We start from the raw sequence: 17726 nt of genomic DNA, 5'->3' as shown, positions 1-17726 counted from the left end.
ATCATCAGCGATATGTGGCAAGTCCATTCGTTCTATTTGAAATCGGGACACGAACTCTCTGAGCATCTCGTTGTCCTTCTGTTTTATTTTGAAAAGGTCCGATTTCCTGGTTTCGACCTTGATGGCCCTGGCGTGTGCTTTCACGAAAGAATCCGTAAACATAGCAAATGAATCAATAGAATTAGGAGGTAAGTTATGATACTATATCATAACCCCCTTTGATAGGGTCTCTCCGAACTTCTTCAATAGGACAGACTCGATCTCATCGTCCTCCAAATCGTTCCCTTTGATGGCGCACATATAAGAGGTTACATGCTTATTTGGGTCGGTTGTTCCGTTATACTTAGGTATCTCGGGCATACAAATTTATTTAGGGATCGTCTTCGGAGCCGCATTTGGAGGAAAAGGATTTTGCACGAACTTCTTGGAATCCAGGCCTTTCAATATCGCTGGTGCTCCGTGGATCTGGTCTACCTTGGGATTGTAGGTTTCCACCTTTTTATCATTAGCTTTGATTTTCTTCTCCCCCGATTCTATCCGTTTTGTCAATTCTTCGAGCATCTTTATGATATCGGAGTTAGCCCCTGATTAATGTTCATTCGATCTTTCTATGACCGATTCATCCCTGCGGGTGACTTCACGGGGTGGATCGGGTTCAACTCTGCTTGGTGCACGACCTTGGTTCTGTAACTGAGCTATCACTGCCTGTTGAGCCTGCAATATTTTGAAGATTACCCGTAAACTGATCTCGTCCCCTCTAATGTTCTGTGTATTTTGAGTTGCCGATCGGGCTCCACCACGGACGTTATTCTCGGGGTCAGTTGGCAAGTTTGCATCGATAGCCAAATGTGAATTAGCGTCAATCGGGTCTGCGACCGAAATTTGATGGTATCAGCGGGCGGTACCTCGTTACCTGGTGCTACGTTGTTATTTTCACCGTGGTAACCGGACTCGTTGTTGACAGGTAGGGGTGCTGATTGAGAGTTCGATATTTTATGTTTTAACCTGAAATCAGAGACACTTCAAAGAGTAAGCATAAAGTAGTGTGTGTTACGGAGATTTGTATCAAATAATCACTATTATCCTTAGCCCCACGGTGGGCGCCAAACTGTTTACCCTGAAAATCGAATAACAATTAAATTTGTACATGGTTTTAAGGATACGTGATCTAGCTTGATACAAAACGATAAATCAGATTGGAATTGAAATAAACAATGGAAAAGTAAATGCAAACCACACAAGTTGAACATTCTTCGCCTGAGAAGGTTAGCCGCCCTCGAGCCAAAAGTACTTTATCGATATCAGAACAGAATGGCAAGAGAATAATAAGAATTGAAAATAATAATATATTGCTTTGGGATGCGAGTTACAGTGCGTTTCACAAGTAATCAGACCCCATTTATATAGTAGGGGAGTCCTACTTTAGGTACAATTCTATAAAAGGTAAAAATCTCCTGATTGCTGATTTGCTGGTTCCTTATTGATTCGTGCCGAGATTCCCGCCGTGATATCCGACCGGTTACGGATATTTCGGCCTTCCGTTATTTCGGTTTTTTGTTGGTTATACCGACAATTTTTCCTCGAGTTTATTCGGGGTCAGGGTCGATTCCGGGATCATGGACTCAATGTTCTCGAGGACGGATATTCTGACCTCGTGTTCTGGTTCGATAAGACTCGGGGTCGATCTTTAACCCCTCGCGTTCTGAGCCCGATCTGTCATGCAATAGTCGAGCCCGATTTCGACCGTACACAATTTGTATATTTTTGTCCTGATCATCTTTATTGTGTTAATTTTTCATTCGTATAAATGTTATTGACTTAGCATTAGATTTGAATTACTTGTATTTATATGAGATTCTCGCTTCAAAAATTTATTTATCTTCTTATTTTTGCTCTAGAAGTTCAAATTTATTACGGAGCTGATTTCTCTTCTTCTACCAATCGAACACTCATTTAAGCATAAAAAGTTATTATTTATGAATATATAAATACATTAAGAATATAAAGTTAGAGCATATGTTGTTGCTGGCTTAGATAAAAGAATAATCTAAATAGTAAATTGAGGTGCAAGAAATAAAAATACTAAAATTTCATGGAAAATGTTGTCTTTTCTCAGGCCTAAGTTCTAAGTTGCACTTTGTCATTTTGTTACTTGGCACATACTATACATCAAAATTGAAATGATATTTTTAAATATAATCTAAGTTGTTAGGGGAAGAGAAACATTTTTGTCCAATAGAAAAGGTCATGATATTATATTTAAATTTAAATAATAAATTTATGTGAAGCTCTCCCTTTTTCCGCTTAATTTTCGTTTCCCGAAAGAGTGGAGATTGGAGTATCTCAAACGCAATCAATTCAATGGGCCCACAAAGATCTTGTCAGATCTGCCACGTCGCCCACACAGGACTCCGAGTTTATAGCATCCAATAGCATATACCATATTCCCGCCGTATACCACCGCAATCTACGGCCGCGCCACCACAGAAGATTCACCACTTCACAACAATGGTGTCTCTAACTAATAACCAAATATTGCTGTCTCTTCCACTGTCTTCCTCTCAATCTGCAACTCCGCGAGAATATAATCAGCCCGAAGTTTCTTACATCCGTCGGAGAGCTGATTCAAGGAAGTGGAAACTATGGAGTTCATCGCAGCCATTCAACTCCTCACCCTCTAGGTAAAGCCTCCTACAGCTATTCAGTGCAAAATTAGTATAAATACATATATGTTCTACTCAATTTTTTTAAAAAAAACTATATAGATAGTGGTTGAGCTAAATTGCAACAGCTCCCTTTAATATACGTTTGATTTCATTTGTGGGCTTATTTTTGCGATGGGTGTGTATTTTGGTTTTTGTTTTGTACTTCTCAAGGTGAGCAGAAGTTTGACATTTTGAGTGTTGCAGTCTTTTTAATTGACTTTTTCCTTCCTTTTACTGTCGCTACCGACGCTGCCTATACATGTAAGCTTCAAAAGTATACTCAGGTCCTAACTTCGGACAGAGGAGAATGGTTGCTGTAGGTGTAAATATAGTTCAATTATGATGAATATTGCATACTGCCTGAATAGAGCGGAATAAATAAACAGGAATCATTCAGTCGATCCTAATTAGTTTGGGATTTTCGATAAAATCCGACCTAATTTGGAATTGAGGGACGGCTATTTGATTTTTACTGTCACTACATCCATGGGAGGGGAGGGAAAGTGGAGTAGGTGGATGCATGGATATCTCTAAAATACCTTAATTTTCTTCCTTTTGCTGTCTATCGCAACCTAATTACGTTAGTGTCCAATTTAGTGCGACCATATAGAATTTCATAGACACCTATACATTGTGTTAGTTGAATTTTCATGGAGACATCTTAGTTAATGTAATTTGTAATTTGATTGTATCTTTTTATGCATCAACTAGAATATTCCAAGAGGACTCCTGTATAACTCCAAAACTGGAATTTATGTGTAAACAGCTAATCAACGAGTTCAGTTAACTGAAATTATCACTGTATTTTGGTAACGGACCTTATATATGTGACAGATAGTTATCCATTCGAGTGTAGGATCAAAACATTTCAGCTTGTGAGAGCTAAAAGTTATGAAGCAAGACAGTCGGAGGACACAGAGGAGATATTGCAGAAGTCTTCCAATAATTTACCTGGTAGTCCGGAAGGTAAAACTGTCCGCACAGGAAGTTCGTTTCTGGCAAAACTGGCAATAGCGCTGGGTATAGCTGCTACAATTACATTCCTATCCATAGGCCTTAAACAGCCTAATCAAGGATCAAATTTTGGGATTCAATATCTGGTTGATGGATCATCATCTTCCACAATTACTACACCTGCTTCTGGTTTTTCTTTCAAAGCTTTTGGCTATAGAGTCATGCTGCCAGAATATGCTCCAGGGTAAGCAACTAATTATCCTCGTGACTTTTCATACATCTGCGGTTTCATCATGACCTAAGCAGAAAAAGAGACCAACCTTATGTTTAATATACTTTAGCTACCACTGTGGTAGATGCTAAAGAAATTGATATCCTGGATATCTTATCTATTAGCTTTATTTGGGATGTGATATTAAGCCCCTGTACTTCTGATACTTCAGATGGATCTACTTTTGGCTTCTGATGGCAGCTGGTTGTGGAATTTTTATTAGCGAGGAGGCTTTAAATATATGGGTCTGTCTCCTATGCTGGTACTTCTGTTCATGAACTCCCCTGCTAACAAATCTTCTGTGTTGCAGATATTATACTTTTCCTACGATTATATTTCTTCTTTTGATTTGACATTTCTTTTGACATTAATGACTTTAAGTTGTTCTTGTGATGTGAGGAAAAAGTGACAGGCCAAGTTGGAAAAAGAGTTAAAGAAGCTTTAAGCTTTATAAAGTTAAAAGCTAGAATCTTATCTTTAAAAAGTTGTAAGCTAGAAATATGCTGTTATATAGTGTCTTTAATAAGCACTAAGTTGGCTTGTTATCCTTCTTCATGACGTTCATTATTAAGGTCAAATTCTCTGATGAATCGTGTAGGTTGGAGCCTCTATAGCACGAATGCTTGTTCTAGATGGAACGTGGCAATCGCTGGTGAACTCCTTTTCCAGAAATGCTCCATATATGGCATCCACTATTCTCTGGGTGTACTGGTTAGCAGAAACCGTGTCCTTTTGAGTTAATTTTCATGAATGCATGTGCATGTCAACCTCTCAAGATTCTGCCGATCGCACAACCTTCCTTTGCTATTACAATTTACAAAGATATTATGCACCTTCGGTGCTACTATATATTGTTTTTGTAGAAACAGTTATTCCCACAATGTTAACTTATTGTGGATTCTGAATATTCAGGGGTGTTTGTATCAGCGATATGATACCTTTTTACCTTGGGAAGCTTTTTAAGCAATCTGGTGCATCCAATGATGTTTGCTCGAAGGTTTGTTTTGGCTAATAGCATTTCACGCATGTTAAGATATTCAGTCTCCTTGTATTATTTAAAAACGTATAAACTTTATTTTTGGGAATTCAGATTCAATTTGGTTGTAGTTAGGGATCGGTGATCAGAAGGCAAGAGATATTACAAACGCTGTACAAAAATATGGGAATCTCATTGGTTTTGGTGAGTTCCAAAAGATATGCCGATTTACTCCAGTTATCTCTTGCCTTGTGCTGAACTTTTAATTATTGTGAAACCTTTGTTTCCATTGATGCGTGGGCGCTTATAACTATGATCATAATGGAGCATCAGCATCATCACATCTCTATGTGATGTCTGAAGGAGTAAGATTTAATTATTTGTTAAGATTTCTCTTTTTTTTTTTTGGAAATATTAGATCAAAATAAGGGGTCTACCTTAAAATTTATGCTATATCTTAAGAGGTTGTACTTCTGGTTCATCTTAACCCTCATGTCTATATGTATAAATCTCTTAACTTTTTCGCATCAATCTAAAACAGCTGATTTTTCTTGTTATGATCTCATATTTCCGACAAATACTTGTAATTTGATCTTCTTGTTCCTTGAACTTCCTTAATTGCTTATTGGTGGATTTTCCAATGCTGATACAGTGGAACGGTTTTCTCTTGGAGTGAGAAATCCCACCGCTTTCCTTGCAGGGACTCTGGTGAGTGATCTTTTTCTGTTTTCCTTCTTAACATGCTGAGTATTATATAGCTTAACCCCCTTTTCTACTCTTTTGTTCCCTCTTTTGGGTACTACAAGTTTGGTGGTACGATATGCTTACCCATAAAACAAAGATGTCTTAGTTAAGCAAGGAATGTTAACTATCACATATTTCATTGATAATGTCAAAAACATTGCCTTCAATGCTTAGAAGTTCTGATAATCTCATTCCATTGCTTGAAACGATTGACATATTTAGTGAAAAAGTCCTGCTTTGAAAACACAAGAAGGATAAACCCAGTGACCCTCAGTTATGAAGTTTGTATGCTATTTCTAAACCTAGTCTGGCTAGAAATTCAATCACTGAGAATGTGATTCCTGCATGACTAGCTCAGAAGCTCTAATACATTTTTGTATAATTTTCGATTTCTTTTGTCCTACTCCTACATAAAATCGCTACCAAAAAGGGAAAGCACCCGCTGCAATCCACCATTAGGTCCGTGTACTCCAGCTCACCGAGGGGCTAACTGATTATGTAAAACTGAAGGTGAGGCTTTTTGGAAGCAAATAATTGAAGCTGTTCATGGAGTAAAGGAGGGATGGAGACCATGTTTAACTAACTCTCACAGAAAAGGGTGGGTCTGGAAGAACATAATCAGGTTATGGGATGAAATTCTGTTCTCATACCAGTTTAGAAGTGGGCAATGGTGCGAGGTTCAGGTTCTGGACTGATACATGGATAGGCAATGAGCGCTTAGGAACCAGATTCCCAACTTTATATAATATTCTATCAACAAGGAAGGTACTATAGCTGAATTCTATTCAGATTCAGGTTGGCAAGTTAATTTTAGAAGAAACTTGAATGATTGGGAGATAGAAGAATTCTGTCAGATGATGCAACAACTAGAAACAGTGCATATTGACACTAATAAAAGGGATTCTCTGGTCTGGAAAAAGAGCAAGGATAAAAAGTTCTATGTGAATAATTGCTGCAAGTTGTTGATGAGGCAGACATGCTATTGGGAACATAATTGGCCATGGAAGATGATTTGGAAGACAAAATCCCCTGCAAAAGTAGCGGTCTTTGGTTGGATTGTAACTTGGGGAGTCTGTTTAACTCAAGAAAATCTCCAAAGAAGAGGTTTTCTCCTGGCTAACAGGTGCTACTTATGTGAGGAGGATCAGGAATCAGTTGAACATCTTTTTCTGCACTGTAGAATTTCAAGACAATGTTGGGACCTTTTTCTGAGTATCTGTGGTATCTCTTGGGCAATACCTAATAGCATAAGGGGCCTACTCGAGTGCTGGCAAGGGCAGAGGATTCAGAAAAGCTTGCAGCAGATTTGGAATACTATTCCTATATGCATATTTTGGATCTTATGGCTGGAGAGGAATAGAGCTTGTTTTGAAGGACAAAGAGACCATATTTCTAGAATTAAGAACAAATGTTTGCAGAATCTTTTCTTATGGTGTAAGGGTAGTCTTATTGGTAGCACAAATGAGTATATGGATTTCTTGGACTAGCTAGGGGGCAGACAGTAGATGTAATATTTATGTTCTTTATGTTCTGATCTGCATTCCCTTTGTTATTGTACTACTTGTACCATCTTGGCACCTTCTATCAATAAAACATTTACCTTTTCAAAAAAAAAAAGAAAAAAAAAGTGGTCCTTGGTTTCCGTATTCTTGAATTAGCCTATCAAGTGCCCTATTTTGCATGTTCATCCCAATAAAGTTGATTATAACATAAGAGAGACGGAACCTTGGTTGGACATCTTCTCTCACCGAAAGGTTTTTCCACTCAAATCTGGAGCTTTGCCTGCACTTCATGCATTGGCAACTTAAAAAATGCCTAATCTTAGCAATTAGGGAAAGAATGATACAGTAGCATCTATCAATTTGGTGTCCTTAGTTTGTTCTTCTTGACCATTTCTAACCATTTTAGGTTCATTGTATTAGTAATAGCATTTTGTTTCTAATAGTGTTATCCTTAGATATTCGTTTACCTTTCTCCTACAAAATGGTATGACTATTAATGGTCCATCTCAAGATTCTTATGATGGTTATGTGGCAGCTATTACCCCATGAACAAATGGTGAACATCTCAATGAACCCATATTAAACAGATAGTTATACTGTTACAATCATTCATCTGCTCATATCTATTGCAGGATATATCACCAGAGTATTTCTTTGCCGGTGTCTGTTGCGGTGGCTTGATAACTCTTCCAATTCAGGTAAGTCTTCTGCTTGAGAAACAACAGATTTACAGTTTTTAAGTGTGCGTGCTGTTCATGCTCTTATCTCTTTTCTTTTTCTCCAAAATGCAGTTGACAATTGGATTTTTACTAAGAGAGCGTCCTGTATTTGCAGTTGCAACTGTTGCTACTGTAGTGGTAAAGCATAAATTTTGCTCTGCCCAATTTTGCATTTATTACCAGAGAGTCAAAGAATCCAATTCCGGTTCCTACTAATTGTGCAGGGAATCTGGACAGTATTCCCCTATACAGTGGCTGCTTGTACAGCATTATTCCTATATCTACGGCGCCAGTTTTCCAGTTAGGCCAACCCATTACTTTTCTGATTGGTTCACAAGTCTTAAACAACGTGGACTGGAGGCGAGCACATGACTGCTCGTGCTGGTGCAAGCCTGGATGGATGATGCCACTATTTGTCGAAAATCACCCACATTTCCAGTATTTTCCAAATCAAACTGATTGAAAATCGTCGGAGATGTTCTAGAATGATAAACTAATGTATAATTGATTAATGATCTGTCCATGGGCAAGTTTCTTTATTCTCAACGAGAATGTTTAACTCTTTAAGATGAGAAATCTTTTTCAAAGGGAGGGGGGAAAAAGAAAAAGAATGGGTAAAAAGGCTGCAATATTAGTTTCAAGATTGCCTGTGTAAATTTTATTAAGAATTGAAGATTCAATGGCATCCAAGAGTATGGATAGCCTTGTGGTCAATGAAATGGGTTCCCTTGGAGATTAGGTTCACATTCCAGTGGAGACAAAAAAACACTAGGTGATTATTTTCCATTTGCCTACAAACTGGTCCAGATACACTGTTAATATTTTAAAAAATTGAAGATTTTGTGATACAGGCAAGATTTTGGGAACTTCTTTTGCAGATATTGTGATAAGAACTTGGAAACAAGGCATTTTAAATAGACAAGTTCTAAGGGTAGATTTGTGATAAGAACTTGGAAACAATTGCAGATAATTAAGGGTAGATTTGGGGGAGGGAGACCCTTAAATGTGAGATGCATATCAATAACTTAAAACATTTTCAAGCTCACATTTAAAACTTCACGCATAAGTTACTGAGACGAGGTTCATATATTTGCAAATTCCGAGCTGCATTAGTGAAGGCATAAATTATCAATTGGCAAGTCCTTCAGATGCTAAATAGGAAAGTTGAATGCTGTATGCATCTTTGAGCTCCGTCAATACTTCTGCTATACTTGGCCTCCTCAATGCATCCCTCTCCACTGACCTAGAGGCAATTAAAGCCGCTCTTCTCATGCTCTCCGTATCAAAAGTTCCTTTTATGCTCTCATCTACTATCTCAAATGCACCTGCCTGCAAGTATGGCTTTGCCTGAAATTCACAATTGATATACAACATATGAGTATTGTTGGAACTCAATGAAATGCTTTGTATTATATTTGCTGTGTAACACATTATAAGACTTGTGTTTACCCATAGAACCAAGTTAAAGGAATCTGGAGAGCCCGAGTGGCTAAGTGGTTCTCGACCACAGATAAGTTCAAGAAGAACGACTCCAAAACTGTAGATGTCACTCTTTTCAGTGAGTTGTCGAGTGGAATAGTATCTGTGGACAAGTAACAATAGAGGTTTAGGATTTTGAAGTAGCAAAACTGATACATTGAGAACAGTATCTTGAAGCTTACTCGGGATCAAGATAGCCAGCAGTGCCTTTGACAACAGTGCTAACATGAGTTGCATCTGATTGAGTTACTTGCTTAGAAAGGCCAAAGTCAGATACCTTAGCATTCATGTCTGCATCCAGAAGTATGTTGCTGCTCTTCACATCACGGTGTATAATTCTTGGCTCAGTTCCATTGTGCAAGTAATCCAAACCTTCGAAGTTATAATCAACTATTATAAACTATGTAAAACTTATTCTACATCATACAGATATAAGTACCTGCAGAGGGAGCAAAATCCACAAAGCAACTTATTCCTCTGGGCTATATGAGTCTTTTGGTTGTAGAAAACCAAGCATTTTGTCACACAACTGAGATGAACTCACAGAACTACTTCAAGTATTTGTTTTTTCACAATGTATGAGGAAAAAAGAAGAGCAAAACAATGTTTACTTCTTCTGTACAGAAGAAATTTGTTGTTGGTGGTAGTTCTCCAATGGAAGACAAGTTAGTAATTATCATGTCTCACTTGTACACGTACCTTTTGCAGCATCAACTGCTATTTTCAATCTGCGCACCCAGCTTAGTGTCAATTTCTTGCTCATTGCTCCTAAAACAGTTATTAAGTGTTAGTTAACAATACGAGACGAAGCAGGTGGTGGATTTAGCGTGTGTTATATGGGTGAGACTACGCGTGACATACCGTAGAGGTTATCAGCCAGTGATCCTCCAGGTAAATACTCATAAACTAGAATTTGCTGTTTCGATTCTTGGCAGAATCCTTCTAATGACACAAGATTTGAATGACTTATATGTGATAGAAGGGACACCTAGAGATAATAGAGAAGCTGCTGAGTATCTTTTTCCTTTATAGACTGAAACTGAACTAGCACAAGTTTAGTGACAAACCTCATTGATAAAAGAATCGGCACCTAGTTGAGTTTTATCGAATCGAACTTTAACAGCAACTTGTTTACCATCAGGAAGCTTCCCAAGATAAACAGATCCGAAACTACCGCGACCAATAACCTCTTTGAAGTTGTTTGTAGCAGCTTTGATTTCTTTGTATGAAAAGACTTTTGCAGCATTCCAGTTTTTCATTTCTGCTGCAGTTCCTAAAATTAGAAAATAGTTCCTGCTTAGAAGTAGATTTATCAATATTTTGCTGATAAAGAAAAATTTGACTTTTTCATACTTGATGCATATGTATCTCCACTTTTTCTTCTCCTCATGTACAAGAATACTGATATAAAGATAAGGAATAGAGCAAATATAGCTACTCCAACTGCACCAAGTATAATTGCTAATCGTTTATGGCTCTTGCGTTTTGTGGGGGTAAATACAGTGACTTGTGGTGTTTCAATTGTAGGATTTCTTGAGAAGTCATTGCATAAAGACATAGTGAAGGAAAGACACAGATTTCCTGATGATCTGCAAGATAGAGGAAAAAAGATAAATCGAGAAACTGACATGAGAAGCAAAAAAAAACAACGTTTTAACGTTTTCAATTTCTTACAGGACTTGTAAACTCTCTCTGTTCAAAGCTTGTGGCAGGGGGCCTTGCAGCTTATTGTTCTCTAGGTTCCTGAATGTTGCAGAGAGGTAAATCAGTATAATTCATCAGGTGAAGTACTTTAAGAAGTTCTAAAATGCCAGTATATATTATCCTCACTCACAGTAAGTGGAGGTCCTTCAGTTCTCCAACGCTATCGGGTACTGTTCCCTGAAAACTATTGTTATGCAAGTCCCTTCAACAGAAAACATATCAGTTTTAAAGACTGTCATCTTTCCCATAGTTGAACAATAGTAGCTAGGAATCATGAAGGGAATCAGTAGGCAGTAAGACTTACAAAATTTGAAGGTTTATCAAGTCTTCTAACTCAGAACCAAAAGCTGTAAGTTGATTGAAGCTCAAGTTCCTGCATCATTGAGCACAGAACTATTTTAGTCAATGCTCTCTAAAATACATTTACATAACATGGTAATTCCTCATCACAAGTATTACAGCTTCTTAAGATGTTGCAGGCTGCCGATATTTTGTATCTCTCCAGCAAGTGAAGTGTTATGCAAATCTCTGCAACAAGTAGAACCTCAAGTAGGTAAACTCAAGATAGCTAAACAATGGGTTATTAAGTGATAAGGTGTTAAGATTTATGACTCTTACAGTGATTTGAGATCCAGTAAGTCACCGAATGTTGGGCTAATTGACCTCAAGTCTACATCCGAAAGCTCCCTATACATACAAAATCTAACTTTAATATATTCTGCTCTTAACACAAGTAAGACCACGAGATAAGGAAAGGAAAATATATTTCTTGGGAAAGCTTTGACATACAATGAAGTTACCAAGTTGCCTTCACATTCTATGTGTTCCCATGATTTAGGAGAGCATGGATCATCCTCCCAATCAAGATGTAGACCAGTTGGCTGCTGAATAACTTGTAGGGCTGAAACTGCAAAAATTGAAAAATGTCAAAAGTTGCTGCAATTCGTTCTAACAGACTACTTCAAAGATCACAGATATCGAAAAGTCAATAAAACAATAATAGAACCTGTGGTTGAAGAAGTTTCTAAGGGAATGTCCAGGATCTCATAAACCTCAAGAGCGTTGATTATAGGATAGTAATGGACAGTCTTCAATATGATGTTCAAGCTATCAATTCCGTTCATTGTAAAGAACAGACTACTGACTTCCCATCGATTCACTGTGTAGTTTGATCGAACAATATAACCATTTATGAGTACATCGAATGAAGGGGAGACAGGTATAATCCCAGCAAAGTAAAGAACAATGTGGTAATCTCCTTGATGATCAATAGGGAAGTTATATGTCATGTCGTTCCGACGTGCCAAAACTCTTCCAGTTTGAAGAACAGCTGCAGGAGGGCTCTCTTTCAGAACTGACATATTGAAATTGGCTTGAATATCAAAACCAGAAGACACATGAAACGGACTGAAATCCTCATCAGCGCCCCAAATTCTATCATACTGATCAATCGGGTACCTTTTACATAGCACGAAAAACATCACATTTAAACAGAAAGTAAGGACTAAACAATTGATAATACATTAACATAATAGACAAGTGAGAGTTTTGACCTTAAGGACCAATTATAACCACAATTGACACGATAACATTTCCTTAACAACTTGTTTGGAAAATCTCCCAACGCATCGATGTAAGCTCCTTGAGGAAGTGGCCTAAGTTCAAGGGATGAAATGACTGGAAATCCACCATTTGTAAGAGAGTGAAAACATAAAGACACAATGTCTTTATCAACTGTCCATATGAACTCTTCGATCCACGGATCAGTGTTACTAAGATTGACTGTGGTTGTGATAGCCCTCCCAAGAGAAACAGAGAATGCAGGGGGTTTATTAAGTCCATCATAATTCTTATACACAAACTGAGTCCTCACAAGAACCAAGGATGATACATTTTTCACTGGTAGCTTGTAACATTTTCTAAGCGGAGAATCAGGAAAGAACCTAACTGGGAGAGTAGATGGAGAGGATCCCTCTTGAAAATGGACAGTGGTGATGTCGCCAGCTGAGATATAGGCACCATCTGGTGTCCATGTAATGTTGGAGGAATCAACATAGGTAGTACTTCCACCACAAGACAAGCTTAAAAATCCTGCATATTGTCACAACATAAGCAAGAGTTCATCTCAAAACATTTATTTATTTGTGGAGAAAGATTGTATTAGTAAAAAGTTCTAAACTAACAGTGTCCTACTGTAACGTAAGGGAATGATATGGACCGGCCTAACTCAAACCCAAAAGCTAGTTCACGAGGGAATGATTGTCTAAGACCATATAAGAAAATAATAACACATACTTTCAGTCAATGTGAGACTCTAACGGCTCCACATGCCCAAAGGTGAACATCTGGAACATAGACAACATAAGATGGAAGTCCGACATTGAGTAAACAAAAAATATGGATGATTTTGGCTCTGATACCACGTTAAAATATAGACGTTGAGCCTAACTCATGTTAATGTTAATGTTGAGCCTGACTCATGTAAAGGACAACTGATACATACTCAACCAATGTGGGACTCTAACATTTAGTTCTTAGAATCAGATTTAAATTTTCTTATGTGTAATGACTATTGAATATTTTCTCAAACTTTGCATAAGGGTAAAAGAAAAGGAAAAGAAAATTAAAGACTCGAGTGTGTACCATCTGGATCGCAGAAAGCAACTGTGATGAAGAGAGCAGATAGAAGAAACCAAGAATAGTACCACCGATGCAGCTCCATTGAAGAAGAGCAAAATGGTAGAGATAAGTGCCTTTAATATCAAAGAATGTATGAAACGTTAAATTTGGAACTGAAGCTCTGAATTGAAGGGACAGAGGAGAAGGCAAAAGGGAATGTTGAGGACATGTACAGTTGCAGCAGAGGAATGAAGAAGAAAGAAAAGCAGTAGCAGGAAAAGAGAGAAAGAAGAGACAACAAGTCCTTTTCAACTTTCCTTTTCTGTTGCTTTATCGACAGAGTTGAGTAAAAGAGAAGATGTGATATTGACAGTCGTTGAAGCTGTGTTAACGGGCAAAATGATAATCATACGAAGATCAGAGAGGAAGAAAATCAGAGGGTGACGGCACATGGGATGAGTAGTACTACAAAGCAATGATGAATGATGATGACCATTGTCTCCATTGATAAGCACTTTTTTTTAACAAAGAAAAAAAGGAGAGACACTACGTTAAACACTGTGTCCTAATGCCATGCACTCAAAATATGATAGCCGTGTCCTAATGTTAGTACTACTCATAACCTTTGCCCCTCTGACCAGGGGCGGAATTAGGGGTTGAACCGAAAAATTATACTGTATATATAAGACAAAATCTAATGAATCCCCTTTACATAGCCCAAAAATATAACTTAGTGGTCAAGGGTTCAAAAACTTTGTAAGGTCATTAGTTCAATTCCCCACTAACTACTATCTTTTTTAACTTTTTTCTTTTTTGAACGCCTTAGCAGAAATCCTACTCCGCCCGTTGCCTATGACTGAAGTGAAAAATTATCCGCACTGAATGTTTGCACTGAATGCATGCACTTGACTAATAGACATATTTTTGCATGTACACTTCTTCACTTAACCATAATTAATTATTGCATATATTTTACCTTATTAAATCACTTAATTATAGTAAGTATATGATGCGGATAAGTTTTTACCTCCTTCTCCCATTAGAGAACCAATCGTCCTATATGCAGTGGCGGAATCAGAATTTTACTTAAGGGATGTCAAAATATATAAAAGTAAACATACCGGAAAATTAAGGGAAGTCAATACATAGTATATATACATAGTGTATTTTTTCCGCGCGAAGGAGTGTCATTTGACACCCCTTCTATATGTATGTATGTGTTTTTTTCCTTCTCTTTCTCATTTTTTGGTTTGAGATTATTTTTAATCAAGGACAGGAATGATCATGTAAAATAATGGTGGATAGGAGAATTTAACAGTGTAAAGAAGTATTTATATACTTTGGGGCTCACATAGCGGAGCGAGTAACTTGTCATTTGTTTTGCACATTCAGAAGAAATAAAATTCTTTTATTGTGACAATTTATAGGGAAAAGCTCTTGAGTTTTTTTTTTTTTTTTTTTCAAATTCCTGGCTGAAATGTAGGGAACTAATGAACTGTTGCCTAATCATTTTTCTTGCTTTTCTAAATTTGCTCTTTCAACTTTTTTCCTACTAATTATATCCATAATGCATAGGATGCTTAGAATTCCAGCATTCCCTTATATGATTGTTTGTAGGCTTTTTGCTTTTCCTGTCTTTTTATCTTTATATATTCAGTACCTTAGCTTTCAAATCAATCTCCATTTTGTTGTCTTCCTCATCAAGGAAAATCATCAATCTCAAGGACATGGAAACATGGTTAGTCAACACATTTAAAAGGGACTAAAAAAGCACAAATATAATATAATTCTAGTATAAAGCTAATAATTGATTATCCATGGACAATGAATTTTTAACGACTCAATTACAGCACAATTAACGGAAAAAGTTCTTAAGCAGTTCAATAAAAAGCTGAATTGAATGGTAAATAAGTTTCCCTTTGACTTTCAGTTTACCATATAGAAAAAAGACATGCATGCACGAATTTGAAATTGACTAGTGCTAATTATATGTTATATGTATAAAATATAAGAATCGGAAAAATCTCAGCGAGGCTGTTAAGTGCCTAAGGAGATGCATCTGATATACATAATGGAAGACTGACTGATGAGGGTGGGTCGAAGAGAAGGACTGTCAGGCTTCTAGATCGACAAGCTTTCGAAGAAGAGATGCATATGATATCTATGAGAAATCTCACATAAGAAAGAGAGAAGAGAGAAGAGAGAAGACTGATCAAGCGCTTTTCTCCTTGATAATTGCATAACCTAAAGAACAAACCCACGTGAAATCTGTTGGATCAAAGCAGACAATCGAAAGTTCATTAACTCCTTTCACATGTGAACTTAATTGATAAATGGGTGAAATCAGGAAAGAACTGTGTTTAGCCGTACAACGATACAGTTGATTTGTAACATTGATTATAGACACGCGAATTAACTTGATCCAAAAATATGAAATAAATAAGAATAAAATCAAGAATATAAAAATAACTTAAAGAAATACAAACCTGGTTGTATGATGAGCTTCTCCGGAAGCAATAATATGAACAATTTCAAGAACAAAAGAAAGCAAATACTTTATGATTTGAGAGAAAAATATAGCCTTTGTATATAGATGATTTTTCGTGTCCTACAATGGATACTAATTCTCCTATTTATAGCACTATTTAGGGAGACAAGATTCCCAAATCAAGCTCCTCTGGAATGAGAATAAAACCGCCATTGATGATTGCATAATGATTGGCTATTAATACAGATATTCTTTGTAACGGTTGCTCATTGAATGATGTCCGGTGTCATCCCTTCAAATTTTTGTTATCGGTTCCCATGCTTTCGGGATTTACACTTGCTGACTCATATTTTACTTGTCTTCAGTTCCACGTGTTATCTCGCCATTTGTCCAACTGTTGCTAACCAATTTTACCCTAATACAGATAGTCCCCTACTTTCCGGTGAAAATACTTTAGTGTTACCCGAAAGTAGATAAAACTTTTTTTCTTAGCGGGTAAGTTTCTAACCCTTAAAAGGATGCACGTCTCTTCGCATTTAATGACACACGTGTTACCCCGTGATTTGGCAAATATTTCTGCCAGTTTTCGAGGTAATCATGACCATGATTTATGCCGCTTTCAATTTCACTTTTTACTTTCACCAACTCTCATTCTTCTTAGAACCCTAAGCAAAATTAATCTTCCTCAGTAAAATACCCCTTCTTAAATTTCTTACCATCATGTCTTTTAACAACATTGTCCTCGAAAACACCGGCCTTCTCCTCGGAGGTGGCCCTAAAAAGAACAAAGCAAAGGAAGTTGATGTCGAATCTGAACCTCCTACTGTGAACTCCATCATACCCCTTCAACTTAACACCCAGTCCGATCTTCAAGTCCAAAAAGAACCCAATAATCCCAAAAGTGATAGACACTGGCCTATTCGCAATTGGGTCGTGACACATTCCTTCTCCTAGCATCCCTGTCGTGAAGGAGAATGGTAATTAGAATAACATTGAAATCCTCACCCCTAGTGAGGTAGAAAGGGTCACCTTCTCCAAACCAGGGTTCATGTATGTTTATACATACCCTTTCACTTTGGGATTGGGTCAAGGAATCGACTCAATAATATAATTATAGAATTCTGCCACCGGTATCAAATCTGTTTGGCTCAAGCTGGTCCATCAATATGGCGTATGATGGTTTGCCTCCAAAAATCATGCTTTGAAATCGGGGAAACCCTAACTCTTGCACACATGATGAGCCAAAAATCTTCCGCTTGGGTATGCTAAAACTTAGCAAAAGCGATCACCACGCCCTCTTTACCAGTGTTGATGATAAAGATCGTAGCTGGATGGAATGATTCGTTGTCATCGCTACCAGGGATATTTTCCCGACCACATCACCTGCTTTTCCTGAATTATGGAACCTTTTTCCTAAGTCTTCAGATATCTTTTCCTTTACAGGTTTAGAAAGATTTTCCTTCTTCGTTAACTTTGTATTTCCATTATACCAGCTACTCATTGGGAACCACCACAAGTTCAGAACCTGGCCCAATGGGTACATAAATATTTGGATATTTCTACAC

The 17726-nt window shown here is 37.4% G+C and overlaps 2 protein-coding genes across 6 annotated transcripts; one reads left to right on the top strand and one right to left on the bottom strand.

Annotated features, from left to right (window-relative positions):
- Positions 1-2328: 2328 nt before the first annotated feature.
- On the top strand, positions 2329-8417 carry LOC107819129 (uncharacterized). 5 transcript variants are annotated; one of them, XR_012702662.1, is made up of 11 exons: positions 2387-2681; positions 3562-3903; positions 4103-4175; positions 4529-4641; positions 4843-4927; positions 5038-5110; positions 5240-5271; positions 5559-5614; positions 7785-7850; positions 7944-8009; positions 8096-8417. XR_012702662.1 is itself a non-coding variant. In XM_075237683.1 (10 exons), exons 2-10 carry the CDS (start codon positions 3881-3883, stop codon positions 8174-8176), a joined length of 636 nt encoding a protein of 211 aa, XP_075093784.1. In that variant the 5' UTR covers positions 2329-2681; positions 3540-3880; the 3' UTR covers positions 8177-8417. The 5 variants fall into 5 exon arrangements, 3 of the variants coding, with proteins under 3 accessions (XP_075093784.1, XP_075093783.1, XP_016500699.1); XM_075237683.1 differs by lacking the exon at positions 5240-5271 and having other exon boundaries at positions 2329-2681; positions 3540-3903; XM_016645213.2 differs by lacking the exon at positions 5240-5271 and having other exon boundaries at positions 2388-2681.
- A 453-nt stretch (positions 8418-8870) lies between these two features.
- Positions 8871-14011, bottom strand: LOC107819128 (putative LRR receptor-like serine/threonine-protein kinase At5g48740). Its single transcript, XM_016645212.2, has 16 exons — positions 13698-14011; positions 12608-13145; positions 12061-12512; positions 11844-11961; positions 11673-11741; positions 11514-11582; positions 11359-11427; positions 11185-11256; positions 11025-11093; positions 10704-10939; positions 10418-10623; positions 10212-10338; positions 10050-10118; positions 9533-9722; positions 9321-9453; positions 8871-9218 (listed from the first exon to the last, which is right to left on the bottom strand). The coding sequence occupies exons 1-16, from the start codon at positions 13774-13776 to the stop codon at positions 9000-9002; spliced, it is 2715 nt and encodes a 904-aa protein (XP_016500698.1). The 5' UTR covers positions 13777-14011; the 3' UTR covers positions 8871-8999.
- Between the last annotated feature and the right edge of the window lie 3715 nt (positions 14012-17726).

The sequence above is a fragment of the Nicotiana tabacum genome, chromosome 19 (assembly GCF_000715075.1).
Source record: "Nicotiana tabacum cultivar K326 chromosome 19, ASM71507v2, whole genome shotgun sequence".
In the NCBI taxonomy this organism is placed as follows: Eukaryota; Viridiplantae; Streptophyta; class Magnoliopsida; order Solanales; family Solanaceae; genus Nicotiana; species Nicotiana tabacum.
The sequence above is the reverse complement of the archived record's forward strand: the minus strand, read 5'-3'. Positions and strand labels throughout refer to the sequence as shown.

Coding starts and splice junctions, on each gene's coding strand:
- LOC107819129 (XM_016645213.2), top strand. CDS start 2,509: ATGGTGTCTCTAACTAATAACCAAATATTGCTGTCTCTTCCACTGTCT. Junction 4,176..4,528: donor AGGAGGCTTTAAATATATGG/GTCTGTCTCCTA, acceptor TGAATCGTGTAG/GTTGGAGCCTCTATAGCACG. Junction 4,642..4,842: donor ACTATTCTCTGGGTGTACTG/GTTAGCAGAAAC, acceptor CTGAATATTCAG/GGGTGTTTGTATCAGCGATA.
- LOC107819128 (XM_016645212.2), bottom strand. CDS start 13,776: ATGGAGCTGCATCGGTGGTACTATTCTTGGTTTCTTCTATCTGCTCTC. Junction 11,257..11,358: donor TTGATAAACCTTCAAATTTT/GTAAGTCTTACT, acceptor TTTCTGTTGAAG/GGACTTGCATAACAATAGTT. Junction 9,219..9,320: donor CCTTTAACTTGGTTCTATGG/GTAAACACAAGT, acceptor TGTGAATTTCAG/GCAAAGCCATACTTGCAGGC.